This window comes from Pan troglodytes, chromosome X (genome assembly GCF_028858775.2).
Source record: "Pan troglodytes isolate AG18354 chromosome X, NHGRI_mPanTro3-v2.0_pri, whole genome shotgun sequence".
Classification (NCBI taxonomy): Eukaryota; Metazoa; Chordata; class Mammalia; order Primates; family Hominidae; genus Pan; species Pan troglodytes.
The window spans coordinates 132,808,246-132,833,074 of NC_072421.2; the positions used below are offsets into that span (position 1 = coordinate 132,808,246).

Genomic DNA, 24,829 nt, shown 5'->3' on the forward strand with positions numbered 1-24,829 from the left:
AAACAGGAAACGGGAGCCCTTCCAAAACAGCTTGAGGCTGGTTGGAAGCCAGGAAGAGTCCCAGCCCCTCCCACGTCAGCATCCCTGTGGGCGCACAGCGCGGCGGGCGGCGTGTGGCCTGCCGGGAGATGTAGTCCGTAGCACAGTCCCGCGCCTGCGCCCTGGGCAGTTGCCGGTGAGCTTGGGAGAACCGTGGGCGCTGAGGCGGTGAGTCCCCGAGCGGCCAGAGGGCGTGGCCGTTCCCTGGGGCGCGGGCGCGGGTAGCGGGGCTCCTTTCCGTGGCCGGGGCCATGCTAACTGGGTGATTCCAGCTGTGCCCCGGGCGGCGGGCGCCGGAAGGAGTGGTGGGCGGTGGGCCCCTATCCGGCCAGGGTCCCCGCCGCCACTCCCTGCGACCCGACCGGGCCTTCCCGGGAGTCCTTCTGGGCTGGGAGCTCCCCTCCAGGCGTCGGGGCCTCGTCGCCCAAGAGCGAACAGGGGCCGCGCCCGAGACACTAGCATCCGAATTTGAATCAGCTTTTACACTTTTTAGGGACGTGTCACTCTTGCCGTTCCTCAAGTGCTCTCTTTACACACATCGCTTTTCTTATAGGCCCCATGAGGGTGGATTCTCTACGAGAAGGTTTGGAGAGAAATTACTGGTCCCACAGTGAAATGAACGTTTCTCTGGGAAGGGTCCATCGAAGGAAACCCGAAGGGTCAATTCCCTGGTAGACGTGGTGGAAGGTTTTGGGTCAGTCAGGGAAGGGCTGGCCAGCTGTGAGGCTGGAGCAGATTAACGGGTGGGTCCAGAGCCAAAAACAGCACAGTTCCTGGATGCCCTCCAGCAACGGTTAGGTGCCTAGACTCTGGGAAATAGAGGCCCCCTAGGAATGACTCCTGACAAGCAATAAACTTTAATTGAGTGCTTCCTCTGTGCCGGGCATGCTGCTATTCGCTTCGCATGCAATTGGATCCATGCAGAACTTTTATAAAGTAGATGCTATGATTATCTTCTGTTACAAAAGAGGCACTGGGTGTCAGGGTCACACAGCTAACAGGTTATCATACCTAAACCGATCTGCTAAAGTCGGGCTACCATCATGGTAAAGGGGGATACAAGGACAGAGTGCTGATTTAGGTTGACTGGGGAGGAAGAGAGTCATGAGTACTTTTTTTCCCTTGAATCCCCTCCAGAGAAGAGGACAACTACAGCAGCTGTCTCAGCACATGCAGAGAGAGAGGACCCAAGGCACATGGGCAGATACAGGTCTTGAGACCTGTAGAAACATGTATGTGACTGTCTCTGTGACCTCAAAGACTATACCAAGAACATTTTGATGTTTTTAGACCTTTTGATTGCTGGAGAATATAGATTTTGACGTAATCACCATTTCCCTCTGGCATTTACCATGTGACCTTAGACAAGTTGTTCAATCCCCCTAAGCCTCAAACCTCAATTCCCTCATCTGTATCCAGGGGATAATACTAGTACCCAGCTCCTAACCTTGGGTGAGGGTTAACTGACAAGTATATGTAGAATGCTTAGAACAGTACCTGGCACATAGCATGAACTCAATAAATATCCGTTGTTGTGAATGCATAGCAAATTCCTAATGGCCTCCCTATTGCAGTGTATTTTTCACATAGGAGATCCTCTTGGAATGCTATGGTGGAGGGGAGTGGGGAAGGAATGGCATGGGGTTACTGGGGGAATTACGCAGATTCGGTGAGGACAAGAATGAGAGATGGACAATTTGCTGCCTTTGCAAACCATGGCTCTACCTAAGTTCACTTTGGTCGAAGGCCATCAGGAGGTACTTAAAGCTAGATGGACTTTCAGAGTTTTTTGGAAGTATTGTTAGTATTCCTTCACCATTTCTTTTGAGATCTACATATATTCAGAAACACATGACAATTGGAATTAAACTGGGAATGGGTTAAATGCAAAGAGATCTATAAGGGTTCATTTATTAATAAATTCACGGTCCTTAGTCTGGGACCATGGAATTCTAGAGCAGAACTGTCCAATAGACCTTTTTGCAGTGAAGTCTATTAAGCATTTGAAATTTAGCTAATATTACTGAGAAACTAAATTTTTGACTAAACTTAAAGTGTCACATGGGGCTGTTGGCTACCATATTGGACAGCAAGCGCAATTCTAGAGGCTTTGAGATTTTATAAACTTTTGAAACTAGATGCAGGAAAGGATGTGTATGTGTATTTTTCTAGGAAGTGAGTCTGAAGCTTTCATCAGATTCTCAAAACCAAGAGAAAAATAACGAACTACTTTAGGTCTTTGGTAAAAAAGAAGTTAACAGGTTCTTTGGTAAAAAAGAAGTTAACCGAGGTAAGTAAGCCCTCTTGTGACCACTCCTGTTTCTCCTTTCTCATTTTTTTCTGTCCTTAGCTGTAGGTGGCTCCCTCCCACCCCAACGATTTCAGAGAGAAACAAGTTGGAATCTGAGAAGTGAGGCTCCAGATAAACTGTAAACTGCTGGAAGGGGGCGATGGCTGTGGCCCTGGGTTGTGCAATCCAGGCATCCTTGAATCAAGGCTCTGTGTTTCAAGAATATGATACTGACTGTGAAGTTTTCCGTCAGCGCTTCAGGCAGTTCCAGTACAGAGAAGCAGCTGGGCCTCATGAAGCATTTAACAAACTCTGGGAACTTTGCTGTCAATGGCTGAAGCCAAAGATGCGCTCTAAGGAACAAATCCTGGAGCTGCTAGTGTTGGAGCAATTCCTAACTATCCTGCCCACAGAGATAGAGACCTGGGTGAGGGAGCACTGCCCAGAGAATAGAGAAAGAGTTGTGTCACTGATAGAAGACTTACAGAGAGAACTTGAGATACCAGAGCAGCAGGTAAGAAAAGAATGTGGGATCTTTGTGATTGGTCCAAAGGAAGTAGCTGAGGCAGCTGGGACTAGACCACACATTTGTCTCTATGTCATTCCCAAGCCTCAAGATTTCTCCAGAGTCCTCTTCCTTTTTCTCTTCTGCTGAACTCAGCAAATGAGTCAGTGCTTTTAACTCTATCAGACTCAATTCCCCTTCTATAACAAATAGTTTATAATGTCCACTTTACTATGCACAAATGAAATTGATAGACAACATAATCTACCCACATACATCAACCCAAAGCATCAGTAAATTGCTCCATGGCCTGAAGGCCAATTCTAGCCATACTCTGTTTATCTGTATACTCTGTATGTAATGGTTTTTTTATCTTGTTGAAAGGTCATTGAAAAAAAGAGGAAGGAGAAGAACTGACAGTGAATGTGCCCCACAGTGCCTAAAATATTTACTATTTGGCTCTTTATAAAGTTTGCCAACCCTGAGTCAAGTCTAGAAGGAATATAAAGGAAAAGAAACATAGTTTGTTATAAATTGATAGGGATTTGTACATATACATGCTTGGGCCTGACCGAATGTCATGAAGTTGTCAGATGTTTGCATCTATGCTTAGAATCATTGTGAATGGGACAGCCAGAAATTCAGACTGATAAAGCTCAAGTACTACGAACAGTGTTGCTCCTCGTCATGTGATTTTCCAAAATGGCATACGACTCTAGGTAAATCTGAACAATAAGCAGTGTAGTCTTTGCTTTTCACATTAGTGCATTCCTAGAAAATTTCATTTGTGCTGAAACTATGCAAAACAAAACAAACAATTGTACTTATTTGACCAACAAGGTGGGGTTCTTGACAGGTTCTTTTTACTCACATGAATGTTTGAGTGGGACATTCCACACTTGGTAGGGACCTGGAACAATTCTGCATTGTAAATTATGTTCCATTAAATTCTGATAGCCACCACCTGTCAGCATATCCAAAACTCCCCATGGGGACAGTGGCACTGTCTGCCATTCAGAATGACTGTGTAAAGCCTCTTTTCAGAAGTGCCGTGACTGAGAGAGGGCAGTATCTTTGGGAAAAGGGAGCAGGAGCTTCCAGATGGGCATCAGGGATACTCCAGTCTTGTCTATGGGGGTTCTCTGCAGGAGCTGTTAGCTTCAGGGCTCCTGAACAGGAGTCTTCTGAAGTTTTCTGTCTCCCTAGGGTACTTGGGTTGGTGGTTGCCCTTCCTTTCTCTGTCTCCTTGGTTTTGTTTACTATATAAGATTTTATCTTCATGTGGTCTAGACATTTGCTGCTGAATACAGTCACTACTAGTCATGTACAGCTCTTGAGCCCTTGAAATATGGCCAATGCAAATTGAGATCTGCTGTAAGTATGAAATACACACCACATGCAGAAGACTTGGTATGAAAAAAGTAGGTGAAATATCTCACTAATAATTGTTCATATTGATTACATGTTGAAATCCTGATTGTTTGCATTGGATTAAGTAACACGTACTATTAAGATTGGCCTTACTTTTTAAAAAATGTATTCATATGGCCACTAGAAAATTTAAAATTACATGCATGATTCTCATACAATTCTACTGGGCACTGTTGGTCTAGACTTGAGAGTGATGGTTCTGGCATTTCCCCCAGGTTGATATGCATGACATGCTCTTGGAAGAACTGGCACCAGTGGGAACGGCACACATACCACCAACCATGCACCTAGAGTCACCTGCACTCCAGGTAATGGGACCTGCCCAGGAGGCCCCAGTAGCAGAGGCATGGATCCCACAGGCAGGGCCACCGGAGCTGAACTATAGTGCTACTGGAGAATGTCAGAACTTTCTGGACCCTGGTAAGGCAAGGGTTTCTCTCCTTTCTTTTGTTTCTGTTTTGAGAGTTCAGGAACTCTCAAGGGTTGGGGTTGGGTTAGAAACACCAATTACCCAATGGAAATTGACCACTCAGATAAGAGGAAAAAGTCTCTCTGGGAATAGTAGGGAACAAAGCACTTTGGATAGAACCCTGGGATTAGGAACCCTTTAAGCTAATGACCCTGATAAGGAGGCTTTTGATCAAGAATGTTACACAGGAAAACTATGGGAGTTTGGATTCTGGACAAGGACTCATTTCTCAGCCCAATTTTAATCAACAGGAACTGTGATGTTGTGGGCCCCAAGGGCCTCGGTTGCTTTTATGGCATCAGAGCCTTATTCAAACTTAATACTTTAGTAATATAGTCTATTTAGATCCTGTAAGATCAACCACTTACTGCAGTCTAAAGGAAATATCTACCTCATTAAATCAAAACCTATTACAGTGTTTTTCAAACTGTAGTAAGCAGACCATTTGCAGCATGAACACCACAGGTGCATGTTTAGCAAGCTCTGCAGGTGAGTGCTACACACACTAAAGTTTGAGAATCACTGGCCCAGACACCACAGGGATTAGTTCTAGAAGGAGAAAGTCCAAGTGGAGAAAGGCAGCAAGATCACATAGTCCAGTTGCTCCTATATTTTATTCCCCTTTGGGGTTTTCTATTTTTTTTTTTTTTTTTTCTGAGACGGGAGTCCTGCTCTGTCGCCCAGGCTGGAGTGCAGTGGCGCAATCTCGGCGCACTGTAACCTCCACCTCCCAGGTTCAAGTGATTCTCCTGCCTCAGCCTCTCAAGTAGCTGGGATCACAGGCATGCACTGTCACACGTAGAGACGGGGTTTCACCATGTTGGCCAGGCAGGTCTTGAACTCCTGACCTCAGGTGATCCGCCTGCCTTGGCCTCTCAAAGTGCTGGGATTACAGGCGTGAGCCATTACACCCGGCTTCTCCTTTGGGATTTTCTTACCCAGTGTTCCCTGTACCTCTTCTACCCCTCACATTAAAGCTTTGGCCCGAGTGTGGCCAGAATCCTCTCCCCTGACTCCCCCAGGTACTGTTTCAACATGTTCGCACGTTCAAGAGACTGTTAAATACTGAGACCACAGAAGACACATTAAAAAATGAAAATAAGAACTGTCCAAGTTATAAAATATAAATGTCTGATCCATCCATAACTAGCTCAGTACCCAGGATTAGGAACCATGCCCCTTTCCACATCATATTAATATCATTTATTCATTTGTACACTATCTACGAGCACCTTTGAGGAGCCAGACACCATGCCAGACCCTGGGGATTCAGTAGCACACAAGGTTGGAAAGCAGCTCTGGTCATCCTGGAGATTACAGTTCAGTGGACAATTCAGATATGTTAGTAGGACGTTTTGTCCTGTATGTAACAGAAATCTGACAGTAAATGGTATGTTGGGAGGAATAGGATGCCCAGGAGCATGGAGGAGGGCCACCTAACCAGCTTTTGGCTGAGAGGGAAGTCTGAAGGAAGGAGGATCTGGGTTAAAACCTACAGGATGGATCAAAGTGAGCCTGTGGAGTGGTGTACATGGGAAGCGGAGAGGGCTGGGATCAAAAGCAACAACATGTGCAACGTTCTGAAGGCAGAGAGAAGACCTCCTGCTGCAGTGCAAGGGACATAGAAGAGCAGTGGGGCAGGAGTGGCAATAGAAGAGGCTGGAGAGAGAAGCAGGGTCCTGGGTCACGAAGAACTTGCAGCCTCATGGAGAAGTCACACTTGATTATCAGGGAAGTGGGGAACCATTTTGAGGTTCTCCAGTACCAGAATGATACACACAAATTTGCATTTTAGGAGATTATTCTGGCTATAGTAGGAATGGATACATACTACTGAAAGCAGGGACCCCATTTGGGAGGTTGTTGCCATCATTCAGGTGAGAAGATGTTGTTCTAGAGCAAGGGCATGTTGGTGATGATGGAGTGAAAATGTAATTCAAAAGATACTTAGCAGGTGTGAAATATAGAGCTTGGTGATTGGGTGTCAGGGTGATGGAGAAGAAGGGAGTAAGGATGGAATCCAGGTTTCTGGCCATTGAACTGGGTAGATGGTAATGTTATTCACTGACATGACAAACAAAAGAGGAAGATCAGATTCGGTGGGTCAAGTTGAGTTTAGATTTGAACATACAGAGTTTGAGGTGCTTATGGGTCTCCAGCATATTTTTAAATAAAAGTGACAAAAGAGGAAAACTTTACAAGTATACATATTGTGGTCAAAGCAGAACTATATATTGCCATTTATGTTCCAAGCTTTACATCATCTACATTTCATAGTCTATTGAGGAATTCTAAAAAAAAAAAAAAACAAAAAAAAACAAAAAAAAAAAACAACCAGGTTTATGTGTATATGCCTGGAACAAGTAGTAAAACTTAGCTAGTAATATTTTGAAGTATAACTCTTTCTGCATTTGCATTCTGATTCTCCATGTTAATTCGCTCCTTTTGTCAACACTGCAGGTACAAATACCACATAGTAGCAATATTTATCTGGTGTTAATATTTTGCTCTCTAAAGCACATGGAAATCTAGTATATTTAACAAAGGATAGGTAGAATTAATTAATTTAACAGATAAAAATTACAAATTGGAGGACAGGAAATTATCCTTTTCTTATCACCGTTTAAAGTGATATATTATGCTTTGAAAAATGTTGCAAGGCTTATTTTATTATTTAAAGGTTACTTAAACTTTTACTTTAAACAAAAGTATATTTGATGTATTACATGAAATACATTCTATTGTGGACTGAATGGAAAGCACAAGATGCCAGCTGAGTGGAGAAGAAATTCAAAAGTAATGGAAGAAGTCAATTGATTTTATATTAATGTTTGGAACCTATTTCCTATCAGCAAAAAATTAGGTTGTTGAGTATATATGAATTGTGCATATATATTTTTTCGTGTAATATAACTGAAAACACATATACACATTCATTGCAAAATAAAAGAGAACTTAAGTGAACAATATAAAGTGACCTAAGGAAGACATAAACTTTAAAACAAAATCCCTTATTTGAATTCATGCTGGACACTTTGATGCCAGAGATAGGCAATAATATTAGAATGTATGCAATCAGAAAGAAAAGAGGCAAGGAGACGCTAGTCCTAAAAACATAAAATATATCATGCTTATCTTTGAAAATATGGAGTTCAAAATTCGTACACCAAAACTGGATTGCATTTTGAGTTGTCAAAGCTTTGGGGTTTTCATTTCAATTGATGAGGTTTTCATTTGGAATGTGTGTGAAATGTAAAAGATCACATCTTTTTGGTGATGAAGAATATGAGAGATGAAAATTTAAAGTAAAATACAGGACAAACAAATGCTGTCTAGAAAGCATCAGAAGATTCTTATAACTTAAACTTCTTCAGATTATTCTACTATACCAAAAAATTTACCATAAGCTAATATCTAACCCCCAACTATAGTAATGACATTTCTTGGTGTAGTGAAGCTCTTACGAGACAGTCTTTGCTAATGGGGTTTAATGAAGCCATTCCCTGAGTTTAGGATGGGGGGAACATTCAATGAAGCACCTTCTTTGTTAATCTCCAATTGCTTTTCCCTCTTTGCATGGGATAGCTATTGAAGGGCAATTAATTATCCCCGAAACTTAGCAGCTTAAAGGAAAAAGTATTTATCATGTTACTATTTTTGAGAGGAATTCAGGAGTGATCTACTAGATGTTTATGGCTCAGAGTCTCTCTTGTAGTTGTTGTGAAGATGTCATCAGGGACTGGCAGGATGCCTCAATTCCTTGCCAAAGGAATTTCTCCATAGGTTACCTAAGTATCTTTATGATGGGGCAGCAGGCTTCCCCCAGAGCAAAGGATCCAAGAGAAAGCAAGGAGGATGACACAATGTCTTTGATAACCTACCTACATACCATACTTATACCATATTCTGTTCATTAGAAGAGTCACTAAGTCCAACCCACACTTAAGTGAAGGAAAAGGAAGTTCCACCTCTTGAAGGAAAGAATACCGAAGAATTTGGGAGCGTATTTTGAATCAACCATGCCTGGACTTAATAGCCTTTTACTTAAAAAAAAAATCAAAAATAATTTCCTTTTTTTTTCTTCAGTTAATTTTTCCTAAGTAAAATTTCTTCACTTAATTTGGTCAAATATAATATACCTATGATGGATCTCTTAGCTATAGCCAGAGGATGAGTTTAACATCCTGGGCAATATGTTATTGTCACTGGAAAACTAATATTCTAGACTATGGTCTCAAAACCAGGAGACATGATTAAATTTAAGGTAACAGGCTTTGGTTTCTATCTGTAGGGCCCTCCTTTTTTCCTTTTATTTTTAATTGACATGTAATAATTGTACCTATTTATGGGATACAGAGTGATATTTTGATATGTGTGTACAATGTGTAATGATCAAATGAGGGTAATTAGCATATCTGTCACCTTAAACATTTATCATTTCTTTGTGTTTCTCATTCCTGTGGGAGCTAAAAAAGAAAATGAGCTCACAGAAGTAGAGTGTAGGGCCCTTCTCTTTTTACTGACCAGCAGTTAATGTTTCTTCTATTACTGTAAAACCACTCATCCAATAATAGTTGCTTTACAGATAGCTTACATTGAGGGTAAAGAAAAGAGCTCCTTGACAGAAGTAGGCATTAAGGCCTGCTTTTTTATTGCCACTCAACATTGACCAGAAGCCATGGAGCCAAACTAGAAAACATTTGGAGAATACTTATATATGCGGGTATTGATATGATAAATTTCTAGAATTGGAATTGATTGATTAATGGGCATTTAAAACTTTAATAGATATTGTCAAATTGCCTTCTGAAATTATTGTACCAATTTATCCTCCCACCACAATATATAGGAATGCCAAATTCTGCTCATCTTCACTTATCTTTGCTATGTAAGAGCCATAACTGTTCTCGCTATGTTGGCCAACAGAGTAGGGCAAATATCTGTGGAAACCCTTTCAGTAAGTGTCAGTTTTATTCAGCATTTGTGGTGGTATTTTATTCAATATATAAGAGTAGAGGATGGGAACTGATACCTAAAGGTGAGACATGGGTCAAAAGTGAATGGGAATTGGTTTTAGCTGACATGGACTGTGAAAATAAGGTTGAGAGATGCAAATAAATTGGTGACAGTGTCCAGAAGTATCTGAGTATTACTCAGGACCACAGGGTTGTGGTGGGCTGTGCTACACATATAAGAAGTGCATTAGGTTGGCATCCATGAAGAAGCTCAAGTATGAGCACCATGTTCTCACATCCAAGGTGTGGAGACTGTCCTGATGCACCCAATTTGGGGCCAAGCTTTTTGAAAGCTGGCACCAGGAGTATGATGCTGGGGACAAGGAACCAAAGCAAAAGTACTCAAACCTCTGTAATTTGGTGCTGTGCATAAGGTAGCAGCTAGACTTGAGGGCCAATATGGGAAGCCCATGAGACACAGCTGCCTGGTAGTAACACTTCTGACCTTAGATCTCATGGGTACCAGATTCTGCTTCCAGGGCTACTTTTAGTCCTTCAGCTAGGTCGTAGAACTTCTTTTACCCAAGGAGCAGGTGTCTGGGCCTGGTTTTGAAGTGATATTTGATTAAATCTATAACCTTAAGAGTTTCAAATCTGTGCTCTGTAAGATGAGAATAGCCATATGAACAATTCCTGTCATTCCCAAAACTGTTTTTCTGGCTTTCATATTGAGATCTCCTGGGCCTCCAGGCTTCTACCACCCTAAGCCTTTGCTACTTGCTGCTCTCCCCAGTTTCAATTCCTTCTCACTTCTGCTTGATGGCAGCTTTCTTTAATCTATGAACTCCAGTTTATTTTTTTCCACTAACTTTTAAAAATTTTTTGTTTTTAATTTTTGTGGGTACATAGTAGGTGTATATATGAGGTATATGAAATATTTTAATACATTGCATGCATTGCATAATAATCACATCATGGTAAATGGGGTATCCATCTCCTCAAGTATTTATCCTTTGTGTTACAAACAATCCAATTCTACTCTTAGTTATTTTTTAAATGTATAATTTCTGTTTTTTTGGGGGGGCCTCTTCCACCACATCATTCAGTTATCCCACTCCTGGGTTTAAACCAAGCTTTGTTAGCAAAATAGTGAGTTTATAAAACATTTTATTGGAAGTGTATTTTATATTTCTTAATCTAAAATCTATTGTTTTTTTCCCTGTGAAAATATAAAATAAAGTATTTTACACCACTTCCTAGGATTTGATATAATGTACTGAAATCTAAATTTTACTTCAGATTAATGTTAGCCAAACTAATTTGTTAATATCATTTAATGATGTCAATATTTAAATTTTTTTTACATTTACATCTTTTAAAAATAGCGTTATTGAAATATAATTCACATACCATACATTGTCACCCCTTTGAAGTGTACAATTTAATGTTTTTTGGTATATTCACAATATGTACAACTGTCACCACCCTGTACCCTTTAGCTATCACTTTTTGGCCCCCATCTCTCCCACTCCAAAGCAACCACTAATTTACTTTTTGTCTCTGTAGATTTGCCTATTCTGGATATTTCATATAAATGGAATCATACAATATGTGGCCTTTTATGACTAGCTTCTTTCACTTAGCATATTTTCAAGGATCAACTATGTTGTAACATGTATCAGTACTTTATTCCTATTTATGGTTGAATAGTCCATTGTGACATTATACCACATTTTGTTTATTCATTCAACAGCTGATGAACATTTAGATTGTTTTTATATTTTGGCTATTATGAATGATGCTGCTATAAAAATTTCAGTATGACATTTTGTATTTATGTATGTTTTCATTTTTCTTGGGTATATACCTAGGAGCACAATTGCTATGTCATATGGTAACTCTATGTTTAAACTTCTCAGGAACTTCTAGACTGTTTTACAAACTGATTGCACTCTTTTACATTCCGACCAGCAGTGTACAAGCACTCTTATTTCTTCACATCCTAGGCGACATTTATTATTATTATTTGACATTTTTATTCTAGCCATCCTATAGGTATGAAATAGTGACTCATTGTGGTTTTGATTTGCATTTCTTTCTTTGAAGAGTAACGATGCTGAACATGCTTTCATGTGCTTATTGGTCATTTGTATATTTTCATAGACCTATTTAGTCCCCTTGCCCATTTTTAATTGAATTATTTGTCTTTTTATTATTGAATTGTATGTGTTCTTCATACAGGTGACCCTTGAGCAATGTGGAGGTTAAGGGTGCTGACCTATTGTGCAGTTGGAAATCCATATACATAACTTTTGTTTCTCCCAAATTTAACTACTAATAGCCTACTGTTGACTAGAAGCCTTACTGATAACATCAATGGTCAATGAACACATATTTCATATGTTATATTTGTTATATATTGTATTCTTACAATAAGTAAGCTAGAGAAAAGAAAATGTTATTAAGAAAATCATAAGGCAGAGAATATATTTATTATTCATTAAGTGGAAGTGGATCATTATAAAGGTCTTTATAGCAACACAAATGAACTAAGACAGTGTGGTACTTCCATAAGAATAGACATGTAGATCAACAGAATAGAGGAGAGTTTAGTCTTGCTGTCTCAGGGCTGTCAGAGGTGGAAGAAAATCTGCCTGTAAGTGTATTTGTGTAGTTCAAACCCATGTTGTTCAATGGTCAACTGTGTATTCTAGATAAAAGTCCCTTATTAGACATATGATTTGCCGGTATTTTCTCCCGTTCTGTAGGCCATCTTTTCACTTTCTTGATAGTGTCCTTTGTAGCCCAAAATATTTTTTTAATTTTGATGAAGTCAAATGTAATTGTTTTTTCTTTTGTTGTTTGTGCTTTTGATGTCTTATCTAAGAAATAATTGCCTAATCCAAGGTCACAAAAATTTTCTCCTGTGTTTTCATCTAACAGTTTTATAATTTTAGCTCTTACATCTAAGACTTTGATCTATTTTTCATTAATTTTTAATAGGGTGGGAGGTAGAGGTCCAAATAATAATTTTTTCCCATGGAGACATCCAGGTGTCTCAGCATTATTTGTTGAAAAGGCTATTCTTTTTATATTGAATATCCTTGAAACCCTTGTCAAAATCAGTTGACCACAGGACAGGTATATGGATTTATTGCTAGATTCTCATTTCTATTCTGTTATGTTTAGTTGGTTTATAGTATTTTCTATGTCTTGTATTATTGATCTTCTGCCTAGATTTTCTGTCTATTAGTGCAAGGAGTTATTGAAGTGTCCAACTACTATTGTTGAATTATCTGGTTCTTGTACTATTTCTGTTGAGTTTTGTTTTATATATTTTAGTACTCAGAAATTAAGTGCATACATGATTATAATTGTTATATCTTCCTGATGGATTGATATTTTTATCATTATAAAATGATCCTGTATATCTTAGTAACAGGGGTTTTTTTGTTTGTTTTAATGCCTATTTTGACTGGCTCTCTTGTGGTTGCTACTTGTATGATATATCTTTTTCCATCCCTTTACATTCAATCTGTTTGTATCTTTGAATCTAAAGTATACCTCTTATAAACAGTATATAGTTGGATCTTTTCAATCCAGTCAGACCTTCTCTGCTTTCTGATTAAGTCATTTAATGTATTTACATTTAATTTCATTTGTGATATGGTTGGATTTATATCTGCCATTTTGCTTTCTGTTTTCTATATGCCTCAAGTCTTTTTTGTTCTTCTATCCCTCTTTTACTGCTTTCTTTTTCATTAAGTAAATATTTCTCATGTAATATTTTACTTACTTTAATAATTTTACTACTTTTATTTGTTTAGTGGTTGCTCTAGGATTTACCATGTACATCTTATCATTGGTTTCAAAGTTATACTAACTTAATGCCAGTGAGATATAGAAATGTTTCTCCTATGTAGCTCTGTTCTCTTTTCCCCCTTTTTGTGATATTACTATTATACATGTTACATCAAAAATGTTTTAAACCCAAGAATACATTGTTATAATTATTGCTTTATATAATTTTAAGACTCTTAAGAAGCTGAAAGAAGAAAGGAAAATACATATATATTATAACTTTTGTTATATTAGCATTGTTTATCATTTCTGGCTTTCTTCATTTGTTCCTGTGGATTTGAATTACCAACTGGAGTCATTTCTTCAGTCCCATACACTTTGCTCTTACCCACCTCATTTCTGCTGTTATTGGGAAATATATTACATTTCTATATGTTGTATGCCCAGCAATACACTATATACATATTTTTATACAGTTGCCTTTTACATCTTTTAACAAAAGAAAGAAGCAATACTGTCTTTTCTCATTACGTAATTATTTTTACTTGTGCTGCTTTGTCATGTGGATTCAAATTACCATTCATTTAGATTATAAGTCAGTATTTTGTACCTAAGCCTTTGCTATTCTCTCCTATTCCAAGTTTCAATTGAAACTCCATCTTTTACTTCACAGCAGCTTTCTTTTGATCTATTACCTTGAATTTTATTTGACCTGTTTCATATTACCCTGTAATTTCACTCTTAGCTTTGAAATCCAAATGAAAACAAAATAGTGAATTTAAACAGCACTTTTATTTGAAATTCAGCTTTAGTTTCTTAATCTTAAAAAGGAAATTTTTTTTTCATGAAAAACTAAAACAAGGTATTTTAGCCCACTTCCTCTGCCTTGAATATAATGTTCTGGAATTTAAATTTTACGTCAGATTAACATTAGTCAAACTAAATTCCTAATGTCATTTTAATAATACTAATATTTAAACATCAGCCTACATTTAGATATCAAATTAGTAATTTACAGCCCACATTTCATTGAAGACCAGTAAACTTGATCAGAGATAAAGGAGGAGAATAAGGGGCTCAGAAAAGAGGACGTAAGCAACACCAGCTGTCAATGAGGAGAGGGGTGGTCAGACAAGGCGAGAGTGAGTGGTTGGAAACTTCACCTGGTTGTCCTTAGATTGACACTTTGAAATACTATTTTGTAGTCATTTTGGGTAATAGTCATTTTCACCTGTATAAGTTATTTGGGCTAATTTTAAGAGAATCCACTTTTAGACTTCAGCGGAAACCAACATAAATGCTGCTTTTGCTAGGTTCAACCCAGTTCAATTTTCGTTTAAATTCAAAAGACTCCACTGAAATTTTTCCAGTAAACACTTTACTACTTTCACCTCTCTTTCTTCATTTGGCACTCAATAGCAGTGTTTCCCAGTATTAATATGGCAAAACTTTATGAAATTTACTTTATATTTTAGCTCTAACCTAAACAAATCTAGTATCAAAATAGATGCTGAAATGATTTAGTGCATTGATTTCAGCACAGAATTTATTCACTCACCTTCCATAGATTAGAGAATAGCTTTGAATTGAACACCACCTCATTTTCATTTTGCTCTTATCTTTTAAAGAAAAGACTGTTGTAAGAGACTCAGGTGAAGTAATAGTAATGGAGAAGGAAGTAGATACTAAGAGGCTATCTGTCCAAGAAATCAGCCTAAATTTTTGAAAAACCTTTGATGAGCCAAACTGTAATGCTTCCCATCTTTCTTCTGGCCAGGATATCCATTACCCAAACTTGACATGAACTTCTCATTGGAGAATAGAGAAGAGCCATGGGTGAAGGAATTACAGGATTCTAAAGAAATGAAACAATTACTTGATTCCAAGATAGGTAAGTAATTGTTCTTTGATATACTAGTGGGAAAAAAAAAAGAAAAATTTAACCTAAATAAAGAGTTTGGAATTCTATTTAGGAATTTCTATGTTCCTGCCACTGGTTTAACATAACTCTTCATTTTCCTTAACTTTCTTTTCTCCATGGAACACAATATCATCTGCAGTTTCTATTTCTTCTCTCAGGTTTTGAGATCGGGATAGAAAATGAAGAAGATACTTCAAAACAGAAAAAAATGGAGACTATGTATCCATTTATTGTAACTTTAGAGGGGAATGCTCTCCAGGGTCCCATTTTGCAAAAAGACTATGTACAGTTAGAAAATCAATGGGAAACCCCCCCAGAGGATTTACAGAGAGATTTAGCAAAACTGGTAGATCAGCAGAACCCCACTCTGGGAGAGACACCTGAGAACTCCAACTTGGAAGAACCTCTCAACCCTAAACCCCACAAGAAAAAGAGTCCAGGAGAGAAACCTCACCGATGTCCTCAGTGTGGAAAATGTTTTGCTCGGAAGTCACAACTTACTGGGCATCAGAGAATTCATTCAGGAGAAGAACCTCACAAATGCCCTGAATGTGGGAAAAGATTCCTTCGTAGTTCAGACCTTTATAGACACCAACGACTTCATACAGGGGAGAGACCCTATGAATGCACTGTATGTAAAAAGCGATTCACTCGGCGGTCACATCTTATAGGGCACCAGAGAACCCATTCTGAAGAAGAAACATATAAATGTCTTGAGTGTGGGAAAAGTTTTTGTCATGGATCAAGTCTTAAAAGACATCTGAAAACTCATACAGGTGAAAAACCTCATAGATGTCATAATTGTGGGAAAAGTTTTAGTCGACTGACAGCTCTTACTTTGCACCAGAGAACGCATACTGAAGAGAGACCTTTTAAATGTAATTATTGTGGGAAAAGTTTTAGACAGAGACCAAGCCTCGTTATTCATTTAAGAATCCACACAGGGGAGAAGCCATACAAGTGTACTCATTGTTCTAAAAGCTTCAGACAGAGAGCCGGCCTTATTATGCACCAGGTCACTCACTTTAGAGGACTTATTTAAGAATTGCTAAGGGAAACAGGTCTTACACAAATTGACACTAACTCAAAAAAAATCTTAACCTGCAGCAGGCTGTTTGTCTTGGAAGCTTTTGTTTGAGCTTATAAGAACATAGACAGCTTTTTTTTTTTTTTTACTAGTTTTAAAACCCATCTTCCAAGGTATATGAATTCTAGAGTATTTATCTACTCCTGTGATTTTCTTAGATTTGATTTCTTCTGTCTGCACAACTCTTCTTTTTTTAATTACAATGAAAAATTTTGTGTTCCAAGGCAACTGTATCATAGGTGTAAACATAAAGCATATAAATTATGACAATCCTTTTAGAGGTAGGGTCAATATAGTGGATAAACCTGTCTATCAGACGTATTGATTATAGCAGTACTATAGTTATTCTGCTGTCATTATTAAAGATGATTATATTCATTCAAAGCTTTAGATGTGTCCCATGTGGCAAGAAAGGAGACAGTGAATTTTGTCAAACAATAAAAATGTGTCAGGAACACAAGGATGAAGGGGATGTCATTTGCCTGGTAAGAACTGGGTTATTTCCACTGAAATTTGTTATGTTTAAGGAAATTAAGATTTTAACCTTTACTTTTGAATTTTGTAAAGTTTGCTAGTCTGCTTAGTCAGCAGTCTGTGGTAATGCTGCTAAAAGCAGAGTATTAATTTGGTAATTTATTTTGTTCACAGGATAAGTAAGCTCTATGTCTGGAAGAATCCATTTGGCAATTGAAATTATACAAGCAGAATCTAATTTAATTTTGATTGACTGAAGAACCAGGGTCTTTTGCTCTCCTTTGGTATTTCACTCTCCTTTGGTATTCAATCATGTGTCTTTTAGTGCTTTTTAAAATTTTACCCATTCTTTAATTCAGCATCTCCCTATGTATGTGTCATAGAATACTTAGTTCTGCTAGATATTCTGCAAATATATTTGGGAATTACTTCCTGCTGTTTCGCCTTCTTAGGTTCATAGTGCACATCAGCATATGAGAATCTCTGAGAGGTCCTCTAGAAAGGAGAGAAAAAGCACCTCTTTTGGCTCAATGTTTTCCAAACTTATTTGACCCCAAAACCTTTTTCATATACCCAATAATAAGCTACAGAACTAATATTCTGCAAATGTCTCTTGGAACACACTGCCTTAAACAGATATTTCTATAGCTGTCAGTATAGTTATGTTGCTCCCAAGCCTAGTTATCTCCAGTTGTTTTAAGGGTGTTATGAAAAATTCTTAAAATATATATGAATTTGTGTAACATACACAGAGACACACACACATACTACTTTAAGGGGGTGAGGATCATTAATTCAGATAATTTTTAAGTTTCCTAGTGATTCTCAATCTCTTTGAATTTTACTTACATTTACACACACACGCACACACATATGTATATACACATATCATTTTAAGAAGCTGAGGATCACTAATTCAGATAATGTATAAGTTTCCCAGTGATTCTCAACCTCTTTGAATTTTACTTATAATTACATACACACACACACTGCTACTTATATAAATGTTCTCATGTAATCATGGTAACAGCTCAAATTCCCAAAGCAAGGGAAGACTTCTCATTGTCAGTTAAACCTGTTAAAACATGAAAATATTCATTGAGCCTAGTTCCTTGTTATAAAATACAAGAAATAAGACATTCAGGCATTTTCCCTTTATGAAGATATTCAGTCATCCTTTCCTTGAACTACAATTAGGAAAAGTATATCTCTTTATTCCATTGAAGTTCTCGAAAGTGATATAAATACTTTGGGGGGTATCTACTATGTGCCTAACTAGTCCTGTTCTAGGCTTAGTGGAAGCTAGTAAAGAAATATAATTCATGGATCAGGCTCATAAAGATTTTATAATATTTTTAGTTAAACAAGAGTTGGGAAACAGGTGGAGAATAATGCAAGAGAGTTTGTAATTAAGTGCCAATTATACCAATTGCTAGACCCAGGATGTATCTTTAATTCTTGTCATCCAGGTCAACGTATGATGCTGCTATAAGTCTGGGGCTCAAATTGATATCCCAGTAGCAATAAACATATAATATGGGAGGAGTCTGAATGTAGAGATGAAAAATACAGAATGTAATGGCTTCTCTTTTCTCTCTTGTGGAATTGCATTCAAACCAGAACAGTGCCTTAGAATGGATGTGCCCAACTGCTCTGTATTTATGCAATATTTGAATAAAGCGGAAATGTATGTGCTCTTCCTGCTTCACTTGCACTAATTAATTATTTGAACAACTTAGAGCTTCTTCCCTGAACAGTGGCAACAAGCATGGCAATTGACTCTGTCCTCATCCCAAGTTGGAATCGCTTTTCTCTCTGCAACCATGGCACTGTGATTATGCATCATTTTTAGCATTTAATACAGTCCATTTTTGGCTAGTAGGGTTAGTTGCAATCATAATATGAGTTGCATCCTCCCTCTCATTTATATCAAATATACTTGACTAGATTTTTACAAGTTAGAGAATGTCTAATATTCTTTGTTACAGTGCCCTATATATAAGAATAAATATTTCTGGTATTGAATCAAGAAACATATGAAATAGTTCTTGGAAACAGATAACATATTTAGAACATTGCATGGATAATTATACTTCTATGTCTAATTGTACTTCTGAGCATTTCAAAAAGATAAGGGCAAAATACAGTACCTACCTCCTAGCTATTATAAAGGGGAAATTACAGTACCTACCTCAAAAGTACTATGAAGATTAAATGAAATATATTTTGCTCTGGCCCTACACACTGTAAGCTTTCAATAAATATCCTCGTATTATATTCTCATTTTTGTAGTTTAATGATAAAAGCATTTAAAGCTATAGATTTCTTCTCTTTATGGCTTTGGACATACTTCATAGCTTTTATATGTAATGTTCTTATTGATGATTTCAAAATGGTGGTTGTTTTCATTATAATTCCTCTTTGACTTAAGAGATATACAATGTTGCCATTTTCCTCTTAATTTTTGGTTTTGCTACATTGTGATTAGAGAACAAGTTTCATTCTATTTCTGCTTTGAAAGCTCATTTAGGCTTTTTTAAAGACCTACATTTTATAAAATTTGTTAAGTATCCTAAAACCTTAGAAAATAAGGGCTCTATAGGGTGCAAATTTAGAATAGAGCCTTGGACCGCTCAATTACTTTAATGTCTTTAGGCGTATTCTTGGTGTTTGTGAAGGGTTGGTGACATCAAGATCGAATTGCTCCCCATTCTGCCTCCCTGAACCTTTGTATTCCCCCTTCCCTTGGTAAGTTTTTTCCACCACCTTTGGTCTGTTCTGTGGATGTTATACAGCAATTGTTAGTAGCTGCCTGGGCATTGAGGCAGGCAGTTAAAACAGGAAGCTAAAGGACCTAGGGGAGACCTGGACTCTTCAAACCAGGCTGAGAACGCTCTCCTTCAGGATCCCATAGTTATTTGTCTTTCTGAAAGCAGAGAGAACCTGCACAGGGCACTTTGAGGTTTTTGCGACTGTGGCCCTCCTGAATTCTCAGGGATTGTTTCATAGTGTACTGAGGATGTTGTGTAGGCTAAAATCCAGAGAAATAGGGAATAAACAGGGGAACCAGCCCCCAAGCCTCCCCATGAGGTGGGGGAAGAGAGTCATTACACTTTGTCCTCTTGCACCTGCACTCACCATAGAATCCCCAAGAGAAACAGTCTTGAGCACCTCCAGAAAACTGAGTCATCTTTATTCCTATAACCCTCTCTCATTTTTAGCCTACTGATATGGGCTGAATATTCTCGTAAATAACTGAAGCTTACCCTTAAGTCTGGGCCCAGCCCCCTGCTTCTTTTATAGTCCTCTGTAACAGATGTGAAATGGGTTGGTAAGAGAGCTCATCTCTTAGCCTCTCCTTCGCATTGATAATCAGTTTACTCAGTTCCCAATCCCTGAGACTTTAACCACTGGGATTGGAAGTGGTGGTAAATCTTTTTCTCCCGGAGTGATACATAGGTTAGCCTCTATCCAGCTTTTTGTGCATTGTCAGAAAGGACTTCTCAGAGTTCTAGCAAGACCTAAGTTTACATTTCCTAAGGATTCTAAGATAGTAAAAATTACTAAAATATTGGTATATTTTAAATATTTACATTTAATGAACATCTTTATCACCTAGTACAAGAATATAAATGTATTAATTACTGAAGATAACTTCAGAACTCTAAAACTTGAGGCCTTTCCTGAAAATCATACCTTACCTGTTGGCCCTAGAAGAGATCTGTTTACCTCTACTTTGAAGTGTATTCTACAGTAATTCTTCAGCCACCTCTTCTCAACTAGGTTCCTTTCCTATGAATGCGGGGAAGTAGAGGGTGAGCAGTGAAGAACTAGAGGCCCTTCATTTTAGCCTGGAGTGGAAGGAAACACTTGTACTGCCCTATCTCCCAAGAAGTACAGTTCATCTTGGGAAGACTAGAGTCCCTTTCCCTAAGATGTTACTTACATGCTGCTGTAACACATACACACCCCACACACACATACCAAGGGAACAGGGAAGAGAAAAAGAAGTATACTTTTTTTTTTTTTGAGATGAAGTTTTGCTCTGTCGCCCAGGCTAGAGTGCAGTGGCACGATCTTGGCTCACTGCAATCTCCACCTCCCGGGTTCAAGCAATTCTCCCTCCCTCAGCCTCCCAAGTAACTGGGATTACAGGTGCCCACCAACATGGCTGACTAATTTTTGTATTTTTAGTAGGATGGGATTTCGCCATGTTGGCCAGGCTAGTCTCTAACTCCTGGGCTCAAGTGATCTGCCTGCCTCGGCCTCCCAAAGTGCTGGGATTACAGGCATGAGCCACCGCGCCTGGCCAGAAGTGTACAATTCTTAACCCCAATTCCTCCATTTACAAGCAGAGAGATTGTATAATTAACACCGAGAAGTTCTTTGTTTACCAAGCAAATGACCTTGACAAAGTCTCCAAGTCTTGATTTCTTTACCTGTTGGGAGTTTTAAAGCATACCCTCAAATTATTTTCCCATCAAAAATGGAGTCTCTTGTCCCCTGCCCTTGAATCTGGGCAGGCTTGAGACTGCTACTAAAGGAATACAGCAGAAATGATACTCTGTTACTTCTGAGGTGGGGTCATAAAAGACTTTGTAGCTTCCATCTTGTTCAGTAGAAGCACTTGCTCTTGGATCCCATGTAGGAAGTCTGATCAATATGGAGAGGCACCTGTAGGCTGTCTGGTGGTTATTCTGAACTGAGCTTGTTCTTCAGCCACCTCAGCCATCTCATTTTGTCTTAGAAGTGGATCCTTCAGCTCCAGCAGTTGCAACCCCGAAACATTTGAGTCATCTTAGCTGAGGCCCTACATATCTTGAATAGAGAAGAGCCATCCCTCTGTGCCCTGTCCACATTCCTAACTCACATAATTTGAAAGCATAATAACATGGCTATTGTTTTACACTGTTGAACTTTGGAGTGGTTCGTTACACAGCAGTAGAGAGTGGTAATATCTTTAAAGCAGATATAACATCTGGTAGGATGAACAACTGGGAAACAGACACTAAAGCATTTAGAAAACAGACCTATAGCCAGGTGCAGTGGCTCACGCCTGTAATCCCAGCACTTTGGGAGGCTGAGGTGGGCAGATCACAAGGTCGGGAGATTGAGACCATCCTGGCTAACACAGTGAAACCCCGTCTCTACTAAAAATACAAAAATTAGCCGGGTGTGGTGGCGGGCGCCTGTAGTCCCAGCTACTCGGGAGGCTGAGGCAGGAGAATGGCATGAACCCAGGAGGCGGAGTACAGTGAGCTGAGACTGTGCCACTACGCTCCAGCCTGGGCGACAGAGTGAGACTCCATCTCAAAAAAAAGAAAGAAAAAAAGAAAAAAGAAAACAGACCTATAAATAGCTAACGGGTATATGCTCAACATCACTAATCAGGAAAATGCAAACTAAAACGACAATGAGATATCATGTCACACCTGTTAGAATGGCTGTTATCAAACAAACAACAACAACAAAACAAGATAAGTGTTGGTGAAGATGTGGAGAAAAAAGAACCCTTGTATACTCTAGGTGGGAATGTGAATTGGTACAGCCATTATAGAAAACAATATTGAGATTTCTCAAAAAATTAAAAATAGAACTACCATCTGATCCATCAATACCACTTCTACATATATATTTAATTAAAATCAATATCCCAAAGAGATATTTACACTACCATGTTCATTGCAGCACTTTTCACAATAGCTAAGATATGAAATCAATCTTAGTGTACATAGACTGATAAATGGATGAAGGAAATGTGAGATATGCATACAGGGATTTTGTTGTATTGTGCTTCACTTTATTGTGTTTTACAGATACTGTGTTTTTGACAAATTGCAGATTTGTGGCAACCCAGATTTGTGGCTAAAGCATGTGCTCACTTTGTGTATCTTTGTCACATTTTGGTAATTCTCACAATATTTCAAATTGTTTCATTATTACTATATCTGTTATGGTGATCTGTGATCAATAATCTTTAATGTTAGTACTCTAATTGTTTGGGGGTGTGTATTAGTCTGTTCTCACCGTGCTATAAAGATACTACCTGAGACTGGGTAATTTATAAACAAAAGAGGTTTAATTGACTCACAGTTCTACATGGCTGGGGAGGCCTCAGGAAACTTACAATCATGATGGAAGAGGTAGGAGAAGCAAGTACCTTCTTCAGAAAGCAGCAGGAGAGAGAGTGCAGAAGGCAAATGCTAGACACTTATCAAACAACCAGATCTCCTGAGAACGCCCTCATTATCACAAGAACAGCATGGGGGAAACTACCCCCATGATCCAATCATTTCCCATGAGGTCCCTCCCTCAACACATGGGGATTACAATTCGATATGAGGTTTGGGTGGGGACACAGAGCCAAACCATATTATTTCACCCCGGCCCGTCCCAAATCTCATGTCTTTTTCATATTTCAAAACAAATCATGCCTTCCCAACAGTCTCCCAAGGTTTTAACTCATTCCAGCATTAACTCAAGAGTTCAAGTCCAAAGTCTCATCTGAGACAAGGCAAGACCCTTCTTATGCTTATGAGCCTGTAAAATCAAAAGCAAGTTACTTACTTCCAAAATAAAATGGGGGTATCTTGGGTATTACAGTTGGGTAAATGTTCCCATTTCAAATAGAAATTGGCCAAAGGGGTCCAGGCCCCATGCAAGTCTGAAACCCAGCAGGTCAGTCATTAAATGTTAAAGCTCTGAAACGATCTCCTTTGACTCCATGTCTCATATCAAAAGCATGCTGATGCAAGGGGTGGGCTTCCACAGCCTTGGGCAGCTCTGCTCCTGTGACTCTAGAGAGTACAGCTTCTGAGGCTGCTTTCATGAGTTGGTATTGAATGCCTGAGGCTTTTCCAGGTGCATGGTGCAAGCTATCAGTGAATCTACCTTTCTGAGGTCTGGAAGATAGTGGGCCTCTTCTCACAGTCTCACTAGGCAGTGCCCCAGTGGGGCCTCTGTGTGGGGGTTCCAATCCCATATTTCCATTCCACACTGCCCTAGCAGAGGTTCTCTATGAGGGCTCTGCCCCTGCAGCACACTTCTGCCTGGACATCCAGGCATTTCCATACATCTTCTGAAATCTAGGCAGAGGTTCCTGAAGCTCAACTCTTGTCTTCTGTGCACCTGAAGGCCCAACACCAAGTGGAAGCCACCAAGGCTTTGGGCTTGCACCTTCTGAAGCAATGGCCCTAGCTGTACCTTGGCCCCCTTTAGCCACAGCTGGAGCTGGAGTGACTGGGACACAGGGCACCAAGTCCTGAAGCTGCACAGAGCAACGGGGCCCTTGGCCTAGCCCATGAAGCCATGTTTTCCTCCTAGGCCTCTGGGCCTGTGATGGGAGGGACAGCCTTCAAGATCTCTGATATGCCCTGGAGACATTTTCTTCATTGTCTTGGCTATTAACATTCGGCTCCTTGTTACTTATGCAAATTTCTGTAGCCAGCTTGAATTCCTCCCCCAAAAATGGGTTTTTCTTTTCTACCAAATGGTCAGGCTGCAAATTTTCTAAACATTTATGCTTTGCTTCCCTTTTAAATGTAAGTTCCTATTTTAAATCATCTCTGTGAATGCATATAACTGTATGGTTTCAGGAAAAGCCAGGTCACATCTTGAATACTTTGCTGCTTAGAAATTTCTTCTGCCAGATACCCTGTGTCATCTCTCTCAAGTTCAAAGCTCCACAGATGTCTAGGGCAGGGACAAAATGCCACCCGTCTCTTTGCTAAAGCATAGCAAGAGTGAACTTTGCTCCAGTCCCCAATAAGTTCCTCATCTCCATCCACGACCACCTCAGCCTGGACTTCATTGTCCATATCACTATCAGCATTTTGATCACAACCATTTAACAACCTC

At 39.0% G+C, this 24,829-nt stretch overlaps 1 protein-coding gene across 4 annotated transcripts; it reads left to right on the top strand.

Moving 5' to 3' along the window:
* The first annotated feature begins 123 nt into the window (after positions 1-123).
* Positions 124-18,669, top strand: ZNF449 (zinc finger protein 449). 4 transcript variants are annotated; one of them, XR_010154620.1, is made up of 6 exons: positions 124-207; positions 2,390-2,843; positions 4,481-4,685; positions 15,268-15,381; positions 15,570-16,983; positions 17,147-18,669. XR_010154620.1 is itself a non-coding variant. In XM_009439673.5 (5 exons), exons 2-5 carry the CDS (start codon positions 2,490-2,492, stop codon positions 16,451-16,453), a joined length of 1,557 nt encoding a protein of 518 aa, XP_009437948.1. In that variant the 5' UTR covers positions 124-207; positions 2,390-2,489; the 3' UTR covers positions 16,454-18,669. The 4 variants fall into 4 exon arrangements, 3 of the variants coding, with proteins under 3 accessions (XP_009437948.1, XP_063659877.1, NP_001074958.1); XM_009439673.5 differs by having other exon boundaries at positions 15,570-18,669; XM_063803807.1 differs by lacking the exon at positions 124-207 and adding an exon at positions 229-1,271 and having other exon boundaries at positions 15,570-18,669.
* The last annotated feature ends 6,160 nt before the right edge of the window (positions 18,670-24,829 follow it).

Coding starts and splice junctions, on each gene's coding strand:
- ZNF449 (XM_009439673.5), top strand. CDS start 2,490: ATGGCTGTGGCCCTGGGTTGTGCAATCCAGGCATCCTTGAATCAAGGC. Junction 2,844..4,480: donor TTGAGATACCAGAGCAGCAG/GTAAGAAAAGAA, acceptor CATTTCCCCCAG/GTTGATATGCATGACATGCT. Junction 15,382..15,569: donor ATTACTTGATTCCAAGATAG/GTAAGTAATTGT, acceptor TTCTTCTCTCAG/GTTTTGAGATCGGGATAGAA.